Source organism: Manis pentadactyla, chromosome 5, assembly GCF_030020395.1.
Source record: "Manis pentadactyla isolate mManPen7 chromosome 5, mManPen7.hap1, whole genome shotgun sequence".
Classification (NCBI taxonomy): domain Eukaryota; kingdom Metazoa; phylum Chordata; class Mammalia; order Pholidota; family Manidae; genus Manis; species Manis pentadactyla.
In genome coordinates, this window is record NC_080023.1 from 60,066,757 (window position 1) to 60,084,932 (window position 18,176).

Sequence of the window (18,176 nt, forward strand, 5' to 3'; positions counted from 1 at the left end):
TACCTATATGCTAACAAAAGATTACTAATTAACAGGCAATTCTTGAGAAGGGTATAAAATAATTTCAGCATGATTTTCAATATTCTTCCCCTACCATCACCACCAACAAACAAGCTAGCAACCATGAAGTGGGTGGTATCAATTTTTTTAATTTTCCTACTGAATTTTGCTGAATCTAGAACAATGCATAAGAATGCATATGGAATAGGTGAGACATTTCATTTTTCTTTTTTGCCTTCTTTCTATATAAAAATTCTCAAATTTGCATTTATTCATTTGTTTTAATGTATTTATCATACTTACTATCCAACACAGAGGAAAAATATTTACTTAGTGAATATCTTTAAATGAATGATAAACTTATGTTGTTACTAAAGGTTTAAAAAATCATGGCAGTATTTAACAGTATGTATGAATGGTTTGTATGCTCCATGTTGAATTTAATTTTTGTGCATTACTTATTGGAGTACATATTAACATTTGATGTATGTATATGTGCGTGTGTGTGTGTGTGTGTGTGTGTGTGTGTGTGTGTATGTAAAACCCCTTCAGGCTGGTAAATAAATAACATTTTTATTGTTTACTTCAGAAAAATGGGTCCTTATTTGACTGTTTGAAGAAGAAATGGTGACAGGGATACAAATGGGCAAGCAAACTGTGGTGTAATCATTTTCAAAGGGGTGACTGAAATATATATTTAATTACTTGATCTCCAAGCCAATTAGAACATCATAGTAAAGGGGAAAACCAAACAATTGGAAGACATAAAATCTGGATTTCAGTGTTCGGTCTACTGTAAATGATTCTTATTAAATTGATTCCTTAGGTTGCTAGTTTTCTTAAGTACAAAATTAGGATGTATGGATAGATGATCCCTAATATCATCTCAGTTCTAAAATTGCATAGTCCTAACTTAAATAGTAATGTTTATATGTAACAATGGTGGCTTTTCGGTTGCAGTTGAAACCACCATTTCTCATGAAGTTTTTTTTGCTTTCCAGCTTCCATATTGGATTCTTCCCAATGTTCTGCAGAGATGAATTTAGTCGACCTGTAAGTTTTGCTTGTATAAATGCACTTTAAAAATGCAAAGTGATGGTAATTTTAGTTAGGTAATTGAATGAAGTTGTATAGCCCTATGGGTTTTTAAAAGTTCAAAACCAAATTGGACAATGTCAAGTTATTGATGTGGAATATCAAATTAATATTGAAGAGGGTGACCCATGCTGTTGATGTTAACCTCTAGACTCCTTGAAATTCCATGGGACAAACCAAATCACATTTTAGAAACTGAAAATTAAGGTCTGATCGTGTTAACTACATATAAATTCAGGAATTTTTCTCCTCAGTATCAAAAGAATGATACCACAGTATTTTCTATTTTGAACACTATTTAAATCCTAGTAGCAAATAATAGGAGGGAAAACTATTTTCTGTTTTCTGTAGAGAGTATGTCTTTCTTTTGAGTGCTACCTTTCCTTTTTGAAGTGTCTAAGGTGGAATTTTAAGTACTGCGTTACTGCTTCTGCTTGCCAACAGAAACACGCTGAAGCAATCTTTGAGTCGATCCATGACTACTGTAGTCTTAGAGTCTCAAATCAGACCTTAATTGTGCTGGAAGTAGACACAGGCAGAGGTCTAAAAACAAATTCTTTGCTTAAAGAATTTAGCTGTAAAGAATATAGCTACCCTCAGTTATGGCTGCACTGCAGTGGGTGGGTGACCGCAAAAGGAGGAACCACTCTTACGGAAAATTCATTTACTTTGATTTTTAACAGACATGTGTATATTTATTGTGGAAGGGGACAAGAGGAAGACTGACAGTTCCTCCTGGATGACTAAAACCTAATTCCACATAATTTTTTAGCAAATTGCACACTCTAAACAGGTCACAGCTTAGAATAAAAACAAACAAATACCTGGGAAAAACAAGCTTGATATAAGTCTGTTCTTTAATCATTCCTATTTTTTTTTTCAGAGCTACCATATTTTTTGCTCAGTTTGTTCAAGAAGCCACTTATAAAGAAATAAACAAAATGGTGAAAGATGTATTTACTGTAATTGAGAAATCCACTGGCAGTGAGCAGCCTGCAGGGTGTTTAGAAAGCCAGGTGAGTGAATAATAGTAATAATGATAATGGTAATAATAAAAGACCCTGTGATAATTGACCAAGATTTAGCATACAGCAGACAAGATACAGTGATAGCATGAGAAATACATTTAAATATTTGAAGCCTCTTGTATTAAAGAGGGATTAAATTATTTCTGAAATGCTGAGGAGGGCAGAAGAGAAAACATTGGTCATCTATTAAAAAAAGACAATATTAGCATGGTGACTAAGAGCTAAGTTTGTGAAATAAGAGTACCTGTGGGTGACCATGGACCTATCACTTAACTCTGAGCTTTAGTTTCCATATCCCTAAAATAAAGAATAATAATAGCTTCCAACCAATGGAGATTGATACATAACAATAGTAGGAGTTAATTTTTATGAAACACTCAAATGTGATAAGCATTATTCTAGGGAGCGTACATACCCACTGATAATTTAAATGTTATGACATAGAGCATAACATTGATAAATCAGAATGGATTTCCAGTGAGCCAAGAGACTGGCTGGAGCTTACTGGCAGATATCAGTTTTACTTACAAATATTAATTTATTAGATTTTTGCAATAATTCTAGGAGATAGATGCCAATCTTCCAGTTGTGGAAGCTGAGGCACAGAAGGGTTAAGTAACTTTCTTAAGGGAGCCCAGAAGCAGGATTTAAATGAGGCCATCACATTCCAGAACTAACACCTTTAGTGGCTTCATTACACTATACCCTACAGTATAGTGAATTTGAGGCACCTTACACATATTTAGAGCTTCCAGATTTAGCAAACACAAAGAACAATAACAAAATATGAAGCCCACTATAATTTGAATTGTAGATAAACAGTGAATACTTTTCTTAATAAGAGTATCTTCATGTAGTAGATCAACAGATAGTAATTATTATTGTTTATCTCAAGATAGAAAAGAACTAAGACTTTATAATGATTAGAGCTATCCAGTCAGTTAGGAACAAAATGCCAGAAGAATCCTCTGTCATGGTGGGGTTGATGAAGTGGCCAAAAGACAGTATGTCTGGAAATTGTAGAGGAGATGCTCTTTAAAAGATCGAAAGTACTTTCCAACTCTAAAATTAATGATTTAATAAAAATTCCTGTTTTGCATCTCTGTTTTTGGCTTGTCTTGATAATTTAAAAACAAGTTTAAATTAAGCAAATACATTCCACATTGCAACTTTACATCCAATGAAAGGATCAGGGTGAAGTCACAGACTGGCGATTTATCATTGTAAACTTAAAGGCATTATTTTTATGTGGATAGGGAATTGGAAGTCTTACTTAAGATTCCCTAGCCTCTCTAAATGTTAGCACTTCATAAAAGCTAAATAAAAACTTTCATGAGGTGAAGAAAACAAATATATTTCTCAGGGGCCTTCTTCAGACTATTGGTGTCAACATCTGATTTAGGTAAAATTATGGCAGCAATGAATTTTTAACATTTAAAATATGAATTTAAAAGCATTTCAGTTAAATCTGTAATTACAACTCAAAAGTGGTTGATGCTATTTTTATCTCATTTCAAATTATTTTGATTTTAATAGCATCCAATTTTAGGTCAATGCTTTATCATAACAATGCCACATGGAACATATATCTGTCTGAGAAGTGATTTAAATACAAAAAAAGCTTATGGCATAAAATTGTTGGGGAACTAAAAACAGGGGAAATTAATATTTCATTAAATTATAAAAATCAGGAAAATTAAATATTTCGCATTTTGAGGGGGAATGTAATATTGCTTGACCTTTTTCCTTTTAAAATAAAATACATTTTTTTTCTAATAGTGTATTACTCAAGGTTGGAAACTAAATTTCTATTTCTCTAAAGGCAACAAAGAAAGCCCTCATCAGTCAGAAACTAAGTATGTTGGAATTTGTTTGGAGAATTATTTTCTTAATTATATTGCTACGATTTGGGATAGTAGAAATTTTTTCACATGTCTCACAGAATTCTGAAGTAAATTTAGCTGTCTTTCATTAAAAACAAATCTTTCTTCTAGCTATCTGCCTTTCTGGAAGAAATTTGCCATGAGAAGGAAATTCCTGAAAAGTATGGATTTTCAGACTGTTGCAGCCAAAGTGAAGAAGAAAGACTTACCTGTTTACTGGCACATAAAAAGGCCACTCCAGCATCCATTCCACCCTTCCAGGTTCCAGAACCTGTTACGAGTTGTAAAGCTTATGAAGAAAACAGGGGCATGTTCATGAACCGGTAAGGATCTGATTTCAAGGTGGATTAAAAGCCAAGACAAGGAGCAGTATAGAGCAGAATCTAGCATTTCTGCAATTTACAGAACATGGAAAAGTGAAAAACAATGTTTGGCCTTGCATCTGCTAATGTCCTGCACTAGGAAATCAGATAAATTACTTTGAGTGTAACTGTTTCCATAGTGTGTTAGACAGACGCAGGAGAGGACACACCAGACACATCATTTGTTCCTTTAGTCTCTTGAGATACACTGTTTTTTCACTCCTAATCTTTCTATTTTAGCTTGCCAAGGATGTATTAGTATTACAAAAAAATGACTCCTTCTGGAGCCAAATATTTAGTGTTCTCATGTTCACCAAATTGTCTGGAAATAAAAAAATGTTAGAGATCCAGGAATGCTTAAGACACATAAAAATGGCTAGTGATTTTTGTGCACTTAGGATGTTGTAGGAACATATGTGCTTACGTGTGCTCAGACTAATGCTCACAAACAGGCTTCAGAATCTCCTTCTTCCTTTTCATTCTTATTCTTCCCATTTTGCAGATGAGGAAATTGAAGCTTAGAAGGTTAAGAATTGGATGAGGGCAAAATGCTAGCACATTCCCAGGCTGGGATTTGAGCCCAGGTCCTCTGATGGGAAATCCAGTATCTAACCCTTAAGTCACTTCCTACTTCCATGTTGTTGACCAGATCAGAGCAAGGGAGAGACTGCCCTGACAACAGCTCTGCAGTGCAGACGGCCAGTGATCATGACATTCTGCATTAAGTAGAAAAGACTCCACCTTTCTCTGTTACTTCCTGGAGGGCTGGCTTTGCTGACCCCTGAAACATGTCTGAATAGACTTATTGCAAAGGACATTTTTATAAGAATCATAGACAGCATTTCTGTTTATTCTATTCCCATAATAGAATATGATATCAGCTGTCAGAATTTTTTTTCCCTGGAGATCTTTAGGTAGGAAAATTTTTAACAGCATGTGGGAAAAAAAAGGACTGTTCACTGAGTCTTTAAACAAGTTCCAGAGTCCAGTTTCAGGCAGTGGTAGTCCTATTTTTATGTGTTTGTAAATCTTACAGCTCTTTTTCATTCCACAGATACATCTATGAGATAGCAAGAAGGCACCCCTTCTTGTATGCACCTACAATTCTTTCTTTGGCTGCTGACTATGACAAAATAATTCCACCTTGCTGCCAAGCTGAAAATGCAGTCGAATGCTTCCAAACAAAGGTATTATATTTGTATGGATATCTGAACCAATACTTTAATCTGGCTATGATTCATAGAAACCCAACAAACTTAAAAATATGCCATGTGTGTGGAGTATCGTTTTCAATAGAATGGAGAATATTTCAGCAGTCTGATATTCCTTGACTAAAACACCTGAATTTGTTGTTTTTAATTTATTCATTCAGCCAACAATGATTTTGTTATTGAGTGAGTTTGGTGGGATAAAAAGGCAGAAGTAGAGCTGGGAATGTAAATGAAAGAAAGGAGTAAGAGGTAAAACAAGGATACGCAAGAGGATGGTGTAGAATGAGTAGGAGGAGGGAACGAGGAGCAGAGGAGTGAGAAAAAAGCAGAAGAGAACTATGGCAAATGCTTATATCCAATATTTTTTCTAATCCTTAGAACAAATTTGAGGTGTAAATATTATCATTTGACAAACAAGGATACTTAGGTTTAGAGGTATGGATAGTTTTCTTAGATTGTGATGCAATCTTCCTTTTTGCAGCTGAGCGGACATTATTGGGCTTCAATTTGTTTAAAAGCATAGTTCGTTATTCATTATTCCAAGGGTGAAAGTTTAATGTTTTTGTTCACAAATATTTTGAATAAATCTGTCTGGCATAGGTGTATATAAACCAACCTTTATAAAGAATGGATGAATAAAGTCTTGCAAAAATGTATTGCATTTATAATTTTTAATAAAAAATTTTCAGACTTTCATGTTTTATCTATATATGTTGTTTTTCTAATTATTAGAGCCTGTGAAAGAAATACATCCTTTCTAGACACCTTGTTTCTTCTATGCCTAGGCAGCATCAATTACAAAAGAATTAAGAGAAAGCAGCTTGTTAAATCAACATATATGTGCAGTAATGAGAAATTTTGGATCCCGAACCTTGCGAGCCATGTAAGTTTAAGCTCTAGCTAGGGGAGAAGGTGAGATTTGCAAATCTAGCATTTTGGACATTTGAGTTCATCCTTCTCAATGTCGCTATTGGAGAGGACAAACTTTACTTTGATGAGAGCAGATGTGATTGAAATCATGACATCCTAGGAACAGAATGAAGCCCAAATCAGTCTGCTGTTTAACCCTTATTAAAGCCTAGATGGCATACTACTTAGAGAAGACTGTCAGTCTGTCATTTACTCCTATCTTATCTTCTATCTTTGTTGTTAGGATGAAGAGGAATATAAAAAAGCCCAAACAGTTGAACAATCAACTTCTTGATTATTGAATAGTTCGACCTCTTCATTTTACACATGACTGAACTGAGGCCCCGAGGGATTATAGCCATTACCGAAGCCCACATTGCTGGTCATCAGAATCCCATTTTTCTAGGTCCTTATAATGATTTATTTTCATTACACCTATTTGTCCACCATGTCAGTGATTGCTAGTTATCTCAATTTGACCAATGGGACTTTGAGGTCAGGAATCAGAATCAGAATTACCCATGGTCTGGAGTTGCAGCCATGGACCACACATAGTTCCTGGGCAGCTTGAATAAGGACCTGTGCCTCAGTGTAAAATATACACCAGACTTCAAAGAGTTAGTATGAAAAAATAGGTATAATATCTCATTAATAGGTTCTTATGTTGATGGCATACTGAAATACTATTTTTGATTTATTGGGTTAAAACATATTACTAATGTGAATTTAACTCGCTCCTTTTTTACTTTTTAATGTGGCAACTAGAAAATTTTAAATTACAAAACTGGTTTAAAGTATTCTTCCACTTTTAAGATGAAAATGTTTCTAGTATAGGACAATCTCTGAGTTATTAGTTGAAGAGTATTAGTACATGAATTCCAAGTCTATTTGCTTGTTAAATGACACATTTAAAAATACTGTACATAGCACAAACCTAGATTAAGGTGTTTAGTCATGGGGTTAACTCCAAGTGACTGAATTTCTTCTTCAAATAGGTCAGATTGTACTTTAACTACCCTCCAAACCCCTTAGAAACTGAAAGATTAATTTATGAATTGCTTTATATAAAATTATCTTCATAATAAAATATAAGTCAGGACAGTATTATAATGACTTAGTCATTTGCTCTCCTTAAGTGACTTAAGTTAACTGTTGTAAATATATAAAGAAAATCCATCTTCTTCAGGAGCAGCAGGAACACTATCAGTTACTCTAGGGAGTAATGGTAGTGGTCTGACCTAGCATCCCTTAAAATTTTAAGCAATGTGCCGAAGGAACAAGCATTTTTATTCCTTACTTCCCTTTTGGGCCACACTACATGTTTTAGCATGATGACACATCAGAATGTTTGGTCTGCTCTACTTTCTTGACCTATTTAATTGATCTGCACATATGCACCACTCCCTGTATTCTCTGAACTATTTTTTTCTCCCAGCTAAAAAATGAATATTATTCTCATGGAATGTTTCATTTCTTGATTGTTTATCCTTTTACTTTTTTTTTTTCACCCACTCACTACAATAATCGCAAGTGCCCAGCATTGGGGAGGAACAGCAAAAAGATTTTACTGCAATTCACAGGAAAGTTTTTAGGGCAAAATAAATCATTTCTAAACCATTGGTGGGGACAGTTCAGAGAGCCACTGCCATGAAAGATTAGGCAGGAATAAAGACACACCACTCTTTTTTTACTTTTTAAACAACAGGAACATTTCAATTCTTTCTCTCTGGAGCTGCAACTATAGTCATATTCTATAAATATTGTTGAATTTTGATAGATAAGTGAGATTGATTTCTAATTCCCTTCTTCCCTCAGAACTGTTACTAAACTGAGTCAGAAGTTTCCCAAAGTTAATTTTACTGAAATTCAGAAACTGGTCCTAGATGTGGCCCATGTACACAAGGAATGCTGCAGAGGAAATGTGCTGGAGTGTCTTCATGATGGGGTAAAGAGTTTTATTTCCTAAATAGAGTATTCCCACTCTCTTTTTTCTTTCGCTCTTATTCTGAATGGGAGAAGGCTGACTTGAATTGGTCATGGGGTATGGGAACTCACTGACTGAGTGAAGTTACAGACTTCTTGATAGTAAAATTTAAAGCATCTTTTGTTGATTGTGCTTTCACTTGAGAGATGCTCTCCTGAGACCAGCACCCATTCATTCTTACTTCGAAAGGAGGTGGTAACTTCTCAGGAGGCTTCCACACAGGTTCGTGGGGTGCAGACTTTTTACTTTTAATATATCTGTTTTCCACCCATTTATTCTTTCATTTAACAAATACATATTGAATATTTCTTATGTGCTAGACACTGTGAGGGACACTCGGTATGAAGACAAGCTGACTTCAAGGAATTTATAGTCTGATAGGAGACATGAAACACATGAGGACTGTCTTTTGTTTACTACTCTCCATGGGCTGCCAGCAAAATGCCTGGCACATGGAAGGCATGGATTATACATTTATATTCTATGAATGTAACACAATAATACAAGAAACTGTTCTACAAGGTAGAAAGCTAGCCTTGCCAAAGAGAGGTGTGAATAAAGGGCTCTAGGAGAATTAAAAGAAAAAATCCAAAAAACCCCAACAGCAGAACCCTTGAGCATGCCATAGTTACCATTTAAGCAGTGTGACATTGGTTGGCTTTGGGTCAATCCTGAACTTCCTAGATATTGTGTAAGAGGCTCGTATAGCCCCAGATTGTTTCCTCTTTGGTCCCCTGTGATACACCTTCTTCTCTAAGGAGGCTTAAAATTATTGCTTTTAGATATTCAAATGGATTGAAAACCAGGGCTGGAACATGATTTTCAGAAAGTTGAGAGAGGATAAAACACTCATTTCAGCCAGTCCCATGACAATTTGGCTGAGATAGTCTTCCAAGAAAGCAAGAAGCCGAGGCTGCAGGGGAGGCCTGAGGACAGCCACTGAGTCCAGGCAGAGAATCCTGGTGTGATGAGTGGAGGAAGCTGAACTGAGAGGAGGCTGCCCTAAAGACAGATTTTTCTATTTCATTTGCTTTTCCTTTTAGAAGTATTTACCTGCATATTAGGGACAGTAATAAGTTTTCCTTTGAGTTCAATTTTCTCAGTTTTAATTGACAATTTTACTAATTTGTATTGTCATTTTTTTAAAAACACTGTTTTTCAATTTTTGAAGGTCATAACCACCCTTCCTTTAAAGTGGAAAAAATAATTTTAGTATGGTGTGTAAATTGTATTTCAATGGGTGAATAATGGGTTCTAATTGTCCCTCTGAGCATGCACAGAATTTTTAGTCCTGTGACAGGACTGAAATAATACAGGCTGGATCACATACAGGACAAGTAAGCTCTGCTGCTTTCTGACCTCTCAGGTGTCCTGCCATTTCATTATCTATAGACTGCCCTCTGGAGGTCATGGCCCGTCACTGCGGATTGTTCTGATAATGCAGAAAGTTTGCTCGCCGTGTAGACAACAGCAAAGATCTAGCAGCAAATTTCGATGCTGATAGAAAGATACACACCTATGTGCATATCATTCGGTTTGAGAAATACACTTGTCTCTTGCTTTTAAAAGCTCCTTATTAAAATAGGTCTTAGCTGTGATGAAAAGAAGAATCGAACATATAGAGATAGGTAGAAAGGAGTGAAGAAAGGCAAAGTAGGGAGAAGGCACTAAAATGAGAGACAAGGTAAAATACCTTCTTTCAACTTCTTCCTTCCTTTGTTTCCCCCCTTCCTTCCACCTTCTTCTCCCCTGGCCCACCCACTCTGCTTCCCGCCCTAGTTCCATTTCATGCTTTCTTCCCCACCTTTCTCCTGGACTTTTTCTTTCTTCCCTTCCTCCCTCCCTTCCTCCCTCTCTCCCTTCCTCCCTCCCTTCCTCCCTCCCTTCCTTCCTTCCTTCCTTCCTCCCTCCCTCCCTCCCTCCCTTCCTTCCTTCCTTCCTTCCTTCCTTCCTTCCTAGAACTGGCCCTGAGGTCCTGAATTAAAAATAAACCGTTAAATGCTACACTTACTTTTCTATTACAGGAAAAAATTATGTCCTACCTATGTTTTCAACAAGATACTCTGTCAAGCAAAATTGCCGAATGCTGCAAACTGCCTGCACTTGAACTTGGTCAATGCATAATTCATGCAGAAAATGATGACAAACCTGAAGGCTTATCTCCAAATCTAAAAAGGTTTTTAGGAGAGAGAGATTTCAACCAGTTTTCTTCAAGGGAAAAAGATATCTTCATGGCAAGGTAGCACATTGTAAATGTTCAAACAAATGATTATTATGTAGCTGAGAGCTTTGTGTTGTTGAAATGGGGGGTGATGGTTATGCTGTCTGAGCTCAGTATGTGAGGATAATGCTAGAATATTCTGAGGCACAATATATTTAAGCAGATAGCGAGGGGATAAGGAATAAGATTGTATACTGATAAGACTTTCACTGTTGCTATTATTAACTGGCTTGCTTGTGAGGCTATATTTTATTTTGTATCAATTTCTCTGGAATCAGAAGCATTGTCATTCCTGTATGAATTATTCATATGAAGACCACCAATGACCTTCCAAGTAGAATGTGGATATTTTTTTAATAAGAAGGGCTCATGATTAAGAGTGTGCTTTTTCATTGTGCATGTTTTTAAAACTTTTCTCAAAAATATAATCAATAGACAATGCTAGATAGAAGGGCTTTAATTGGAACAGCATATTTGTTATTTAATACATGTTTATTTTTGTAAGGAAATCAGAACATCTTTAGAGACATTTGCAGTAGTTTGTTGTAATATAATTGATAGGACACATTCTCATTCTATTTGCCTTTAAAGGATGCAAGCAGTCAAGTTAACACATTTTCCTTTATTGTACCGTTTGTATCTATGGACACTATTAGAAAAGGGATTTTTGTAGCTCTGAGGGTATCATACTTAATGACATTCAAGTGTCTTTAGATTTAAGAGTCTGCTTCTAATGTAGTAATGAAAATAATGGCCCAATTTTCTTTTTAATAGTCCCTGAGGATATTACTCTATTGTTACATTCAGATTAGACATTCACACATTGTTTGCACTTCTAAATAAAATCAGGCAAATGAGAACAAAGTCCTGATTGAAGAAACTCATACTAACAATTTATAGGTGGCAGAACTAAATACCACCTGTTTGTATAACTTGGGAATACAATCAGTAAATCCAAGAATTAACTTTAAGTTTACACATCTGTACACACCCAACATTAACTGTTTGCTTAATAGAGGCTGTTCCTCAATTGGAAAGGTTCTTTGCAGTAGAAGTTTTCTCAGCTGAGAACAATCTTCCCTCAGACACTCACGTGGTTTTCTCCACCCAGGCTTCTGTTCCAAAAGAGCTGCCCAACGAGATTTTTCTTGACCACATGCACCAAATTAGGTGTCATCCCTTTCCCTCTATTCTATCTTCTCTTGTTCTCTTCACTGATTTCTCACTCTTGAAATTAGATGACCTATCTCTTCTTTCTATGTCCCTATAATGTATGCTTTAGAGAGGTCAGGCATTTTCTCTCATATGTTATTGAATCCTTACTGCTTAAAGAAATGCTTGCACACAGTAGGTGCTGGGGAAAGTGTTGAATGAATGAATGTGAAATCAAATAATTGAAAAGTCAAAGTGCAGAGTGCCAAATAAAACAAAATACCATTTTAGAACACTTTGAGGGATTATAATTTGTATTAATGGTTCCAGGTTTATTATTTAATTTTAACTTCTACATTGCATAAAACAGAATAAATCATCTCTAATTCCCATAACATGGTATTTTTCACACATATTTCAGATTTACTTATGAATACTCAAGAAGACATACTAAGCTTGCTGTCCCAGTAGTTCTAAGAGTTGCTAAAGGATACCAGGAGTTACTGGAGAAGTGTTCCCAGTCTGAAAAGCCTCTTGAATGCCAGGATAAAGGGGTAAATTGCTTTAGCATTTTAGGGAGAACCTGAAAAATTGGATTGATATCATCCATAATGCTGTTTGTTTAGAAGTATCTAGTTATTAACTAATAGTTAGCTACTTATAGGTATTAAGTAGTCATCTAGATATTAGGTAGTTATTAATTAGTAGTCAACAACTAGTGGCTATCTTCAGAAATAAAAATGTAAAAACAAACTTCTTTGATGCACATAAAAAAAGAATTCATTTTTAAACTGCTTCAGAAAGGCAAGAATTGGTACAGAAAGAACTATAATCCTTTATCCGAAGATTGAATCCATTATCAAAGAAGTCTATGATTCACAAAGTTTTAAACTTAATCTCCCCAAAGTTCATTTGCTTTAATTCTTTTAATTCACACTTACCATCTTTAATGTGAAAAAACAAAACCTCTAAAGTTGGTTTCTCTAAGATTGGTATCACAACAGAATAAAATATTATTGTTCAATTTTTACCCACAAATTTATATGTCCTGGAAGAGAGGAAAAAAAATGTATATAATAATGATTGTATTTTCAGGAAGAAGAATTAGAGAAATATATCCAGGAGAGCCAAGCATTGGCAAAGCGAAGCTGTGGCCTCTTCCAGAAATTAGGAGAATATTACCTGCAAAATGCGTATGTTTTTTTAAACAGTATTTGTAGTGATTTTAACTTAGGAACTAGCGAGGGAAATACAAACCTAAATTAGTGACTCACAGCTACTCTAATTTCAGCCCCTGTTTCAGACTGAAGTCAGTGTAGTTTGATCACCCAGTTTCCTCTGAGGTGGTAGGCACCCTCATTCTCATCTTTTTGGTAGCAAGAAGAATGGCCTGTAAAGTCTGATCTGTAGCACCGGCTTTGGGCTCACTGAACTGTGCAGAGCTTTTCAGAAAAGATATCCATTCTGTTTTAATCCATTATAGTTAAATCACCAAAAGATCAAAGTTAAGATCAATGAAACTTTTGAGGTTGGGAATAGGAGTCAGCCTACCCGCCCAGAGACTGCATTTAACCACTGTGAGATGTTGGTATCATGTAAGTAAAGGGAGTGGTTGCTGGAGTAAATGCACCACAAAATTTAGTCCAAATACCATGTGGATGAAACAAATAAGCTGACTTCATGTCTTCTGACACTAAAAGAGGGTCTTGAGGAGTGCGGATTGCAAGAACTCATGAATGACTCAGAAGGGCTTGGTGGCAAATGCTTCTTTCAGATTTCTTGTTGCGTACACCAAGAAAGCCCCTCAGCTGACCCCACCTGAGTTGATGGCCTTCACCAAGAAAATGGTGGCCACAGCAGCCACTTGTTGCCAATTCAGTGAGGACAAACGATTGGCTTGTGGTGAGGGAGCGGTAAGTGTTTTGTTTAGTCCCGTCTTGTTTCTGTGCTGTTTGACTGGAAATAGCCTCATAATTCCCACTTAGGGGAAATGGTAAAAACCAATGTGGAGATGGTTTTACTGGAATTGTTTGATTAGATACAATTGGAGGGGGTGTGAGAATTCAGCTCTGAGTGGTTGGCATGTGACTGTCCTTCCTGTCCTTCTAGAATTGTTGGTCAAAGTGCAGTCCATTTATTTAGCAATATCTAGGCAAGCTTTATGTACAGGAAATATAGAATGACCAACGCATCATTTAATTTGTGATTTCCTCTTTTTGTTCACTACTTACTTTAATGTAATAAAAAAGAAAAAAAAGCTTTACCTTTGATAAATCAGTCATTTTCCTTTTATCCATACTTATATTTTGCCTTTTGTAGTGATATTAGGGAATTTTTTGTGATAAATCTAATTTTACTGTGATATTAGGAACAATTTGTTCCCTTTGACCAGGGTGTAGGGTAGACAGCAGGGTTAAGCCCCATGTTCTGAATAGTAAAATGACTTCCCAGTTAGTAATGCCAATAATCTTTACTTCCTAATGTCATTAGTGCTCTACATATAATTATAGGTTGAAATTTTTTCATCATTTTTTACCCTTAAAGTCACAATTGTGAAAAATTCCATTATCTATTTTTTCCCCTTTTTTTTTGATGATGGAGACTTACTTGCTAGTTAGTCTTCATGTTTTGGAAATTTTCACCAAAGATTAGGCATCAAAGGAGATTTTCTTTGATCAGGCGTCATCTTGATCAGTTATTGAATTCCACATGTTGGGAGGATGCATGGACACAGGATGCTGTGATAGTTCAGGAGTGTAGGTTTGGAGGCCTCCTGCCTACATTTCCATCCCACGTTCAACACTTCTTAGTTGTGTCACACTGGGAGAGCTAGTTACTTTACTAAGCTTGAGGTTTTCCATCTGACATTTGAGAATAAGGAGTGTACTGTGGTCATAGAATAGCTCTCTTACATGGTAGTTTGCACAGCTCATTCAGCACAGGCCTGATACATAGTATGCACACAAAACATGCTGCCTTTATTACAAGGTTTTACTAGGTGCTTAAGAAATATCTCTGATGTGTGGAAGGTAGGAGGATTCTACATTAGGGAAGTCTTAAAGACATCCACATGTACGGCCCCTTTTCTTTTCAGTTAGATTACACATTAGCTGTATATATATGTGTGTGTGTGTGTGTGTGTGTGTGTGTGTGTGTATATATATATATATGAAAGGGGCTAGGTATATGCTATTCTTACCTTTAGAAAGAGATTCTCTGGATCCCCAAATTAAAATGGAAAGCTCTACTGGATACACATGGAAAATGTAAGCCATGTATTGATTGCCTGGATCAACACAGACTTTTTTCCTTTGAAAGTCAGTGTGCCTGCTAGCATGCTTCAAATTGCTGACACAAATGGCTGAAGGGACTATCTTCAACATCACTTATGGAATGTCTGTCACTAAAAGCTGAGGTTTATTGCAAATTAAGGGGATAAACAAATGAGAATCTATGAAGTGCCAACACATGATCTTACACAGACAGTGAGTTTTCCTGTATTACTGATTAAAGTACTAGGTATTAAAATGATTGCAAATTTTTCTGGAAACCTGGATCAACTTTGTGGCTAATGCTCAATCTCCTTGCCTTCTTCTTTCTCTGTCTCCTAACTAGGCTGACCTTATTATAGGACAATTGTGCATCAGGCACGGTGAGACTCCTGTAAACCCTGGGGTTGGCCAGTGCTGCACTTCTTCTTATGCCAACAGGAGACCGTGTTTCAGCAGCTTGGTGCTGGATGAGACATATGTTCCTCCAGCGTTCTCAGCTGACCAGTTCGTCTTCCATAAGGAACTGTGCCAAGCACAGGGTGTAGCACTGCAAACAATGAAGCAACAGTAAGAAATTGTTATTTGCTAGCCTGGAGGAGACTGGCAAGATTAAATAGCTTGAGCTCACTAGGAAAACATTACTACCTATTTAAAGCATTTATTTAAAGTAGCTTTAAATAGTTTTGTCTCAGTTGTCTTCATAGCCACATTAGGACAGAGGACTGGAAAAACTCAATAGGGAGGACAATTTCTTGTTTGTAAGAACAGTCCCATTGTAACTACTGTCGTGATATATTTGGGGATTGAAGAAAAACTGGCAGTATTTGGGGAATTAGGATAAATCTTAGTAGTAAATCTGGGGACGACCATTTCAAAACGCTGGAAAAACATCATTGCATCTTTTTTTTTTACACTGTTTACTCTTTAAAGAGAATAACCACAATATTTGATTCAACCGTGAAGTGTGGTGTTATGAAATGGAATGCACATTTCAATTTGTTGTGTGAGGCATTCTCTAATGGTGATGGTAATGCTAATCGATGAAATTAATGTTCTCCAAATTCTCACACATTTTAATACTCACTTGCTTTGTAAATGATTTTCCTTCATTTTTGAACCCCGTTCTTCCCTTTTTCCTCCATCACAGTACAAGTCATGCTCCAAAGAATTTAGTAAGAATGCCCCTCCTCTGACAAGACTTCCTATTCTCCTGGTTAACATTAATTCCAACCTGAAAACATTGCTATGTGAGGAGTGCAGGCAATTAGGAGGGCCAGTGCTCAGGCAAGGGTACAAGTATGGATGGCAGGGCTTTGGAAATCTGGGCCTTTGAGTGTGGATAAGACATACTTCAGAAAAGAGAAATGGAAAGGGTATTATTCCATACAGTAAGTAAGAAAAAGACTGTATTTCACTACATGTATATATAGTGGAACTATGAAATAATGTTTCCCCTATAATCTGCACAAATCCAGACCAGTGGAACACTTGGCATGTTTCCAGTCTCAGTCTTTCTGATGAAAGTATTAGGCAAGGTACATGTGGGAAGTCTGGTGCTGGGCTGACAGAGTGAGGGCTGACAGAGGGTTGCTGGGGCTCAGAAAATTCTCTACTTGGAAGGCTTTAGAAAAGTACCATTGCATAACTGACTTCTCTTGTATTTTATTTTGCTTTAAATCACAGGTTTCTCATTAACCTTGTGAAGCAAAAGCCACAGATAACAGAGGAACAGCTTGAGGCCGTGACTGCAGATTTCTCTGGCCTACTGGAAATGTGCTGTCGGGGCCCAGAGGAGGAAGCCTGCTTTGCAGAACAGGTAGGCGCACTCTTTGGCACAGTCCACACACCTGGCACGGAGTTCTCCATAATGAATAATGAAAGGAACATCCCTCTACTCTATAGCTTTAAAGTAAGGCCAGAGAAATTTAAATAAAGTTTAGAAATAGATTGAAGGATTTTATGATATTTAAAAAATAATTCTAATTTTCTCGCTACATGTTAGGAAGAAGTATGCCTTTAGAATATCTTAAAAGAATTAGTAATTCTGATTTATTTCTTAGCAGAGAAAATTATAAACTGCATATATACTTAATTGATGATCATGTAGACAATATCTGGCCTAAGATTGATCAATTCAAGTAAGTGGATTAAAAGGATTGAATAGCAAATGAATTGTGCAAACAAAATATTGGGGGAATGTTTATAGAAGATATTTTTGAACTCATTTATGCCTTAGTGTATCAATAGAGTAGTAATTAGGAATTATCTTAATCTTATTATTTAGCAATTTTAACTGGATTTGTATAGGCCTTTAGTTTATATTGCTGTATATATTTGAATATAGCATCACTATATTTTAAAAATATATTCCAGTATTCAGCCTTTTTTTTTTTTTTTGGCTAATTTCTTTTTAACTACCTATAATGTGAAAGTTTGGGTGCTTTGTTGTATGATCTCGATTTCCTCCATCCTCCATTTCTGTATATGATCCTTCTATTTCTGTTTACTTTGCAGGGTCCAAAACTGATTTCAAAAACTCGTGCTGCTTTGGGAGTTTAAGTTATGTCAGGTAACTAAAAAGTCAGACAAGGTTAAATATAATATTCATTTTCCCCAGATATTTGATCCATAGTGAAATGTAGACTAAGAGCTACCATTAAATGCATTTCTTAAAAAGAAATGCAATCCAATAGAAAAGTTTAGTTTAAAAACACTGGAACAAAATTATGCCCTTAATGTTAAATCAGTGGCTCAACTAACTCAAAATTCTCTTAGGGTATTTCAAAGGTTTCAGAGAATGTCACCAGAAGACTTTCCTGTCTGTAGTATTTCCCTGATATAAAATAATAGAACATTACCTTCTGCCCTTACATTTAATTGATACTTAATATATTTTTGTTCATATTACAGGGGGAAGAAAAGAAGATAAAATAAGTCTTTATGGTTTGGTGTGAATCTTTCCCTTTAGTTCTGACTTAGTAGTTTCTGTGAATTAATGAAATGATGAAGACTTTTATGTGAGATTTCCCTATTATAGAAATAAAGTACATCCAAGTGTT

The 18,176-nt window shown here is 35.9% G+C and overlaps 1 protein-coding gene across 1 annotated transcript; it reads left to right on the forward strand.

Moving 5' to 3' along the window:
• Positions 1 to 123: 123 nt before the first annotated feature.
• AFP (alpha fetoprotein) lies at positions 124 to 18,176 on the forward strand. Its single transcript, XM_036927522.2, has 15 exons — positions 124 to 208; positions 1,002 to 1,053; positions 1,979 to 2,111; positions 4,118 to 4,329; positions 5,423 to 5,555; positions 6,365 to 6,462; positions 8,304 to 8,433; positions 10,497 to 10,711; positions 12,267 to 12,399; positions 12,941 to 13,038; positions 13,620 to 13,758; positions 15,461 to 15,684; positions 16,801 to 16,933; positions 17,632 to 17,686; positions 18,028 to 18,176. Exons 1-14 carry the CDS (start codon positions 124 to 126, stop codon positions 17,674 to 17,676), a joined length of 1,830 nt encoding a protein of 609 aa, XP_036783417.1. The 3' UTR covers positions 17,677 to 17,686; positions 18,028 to 18,176.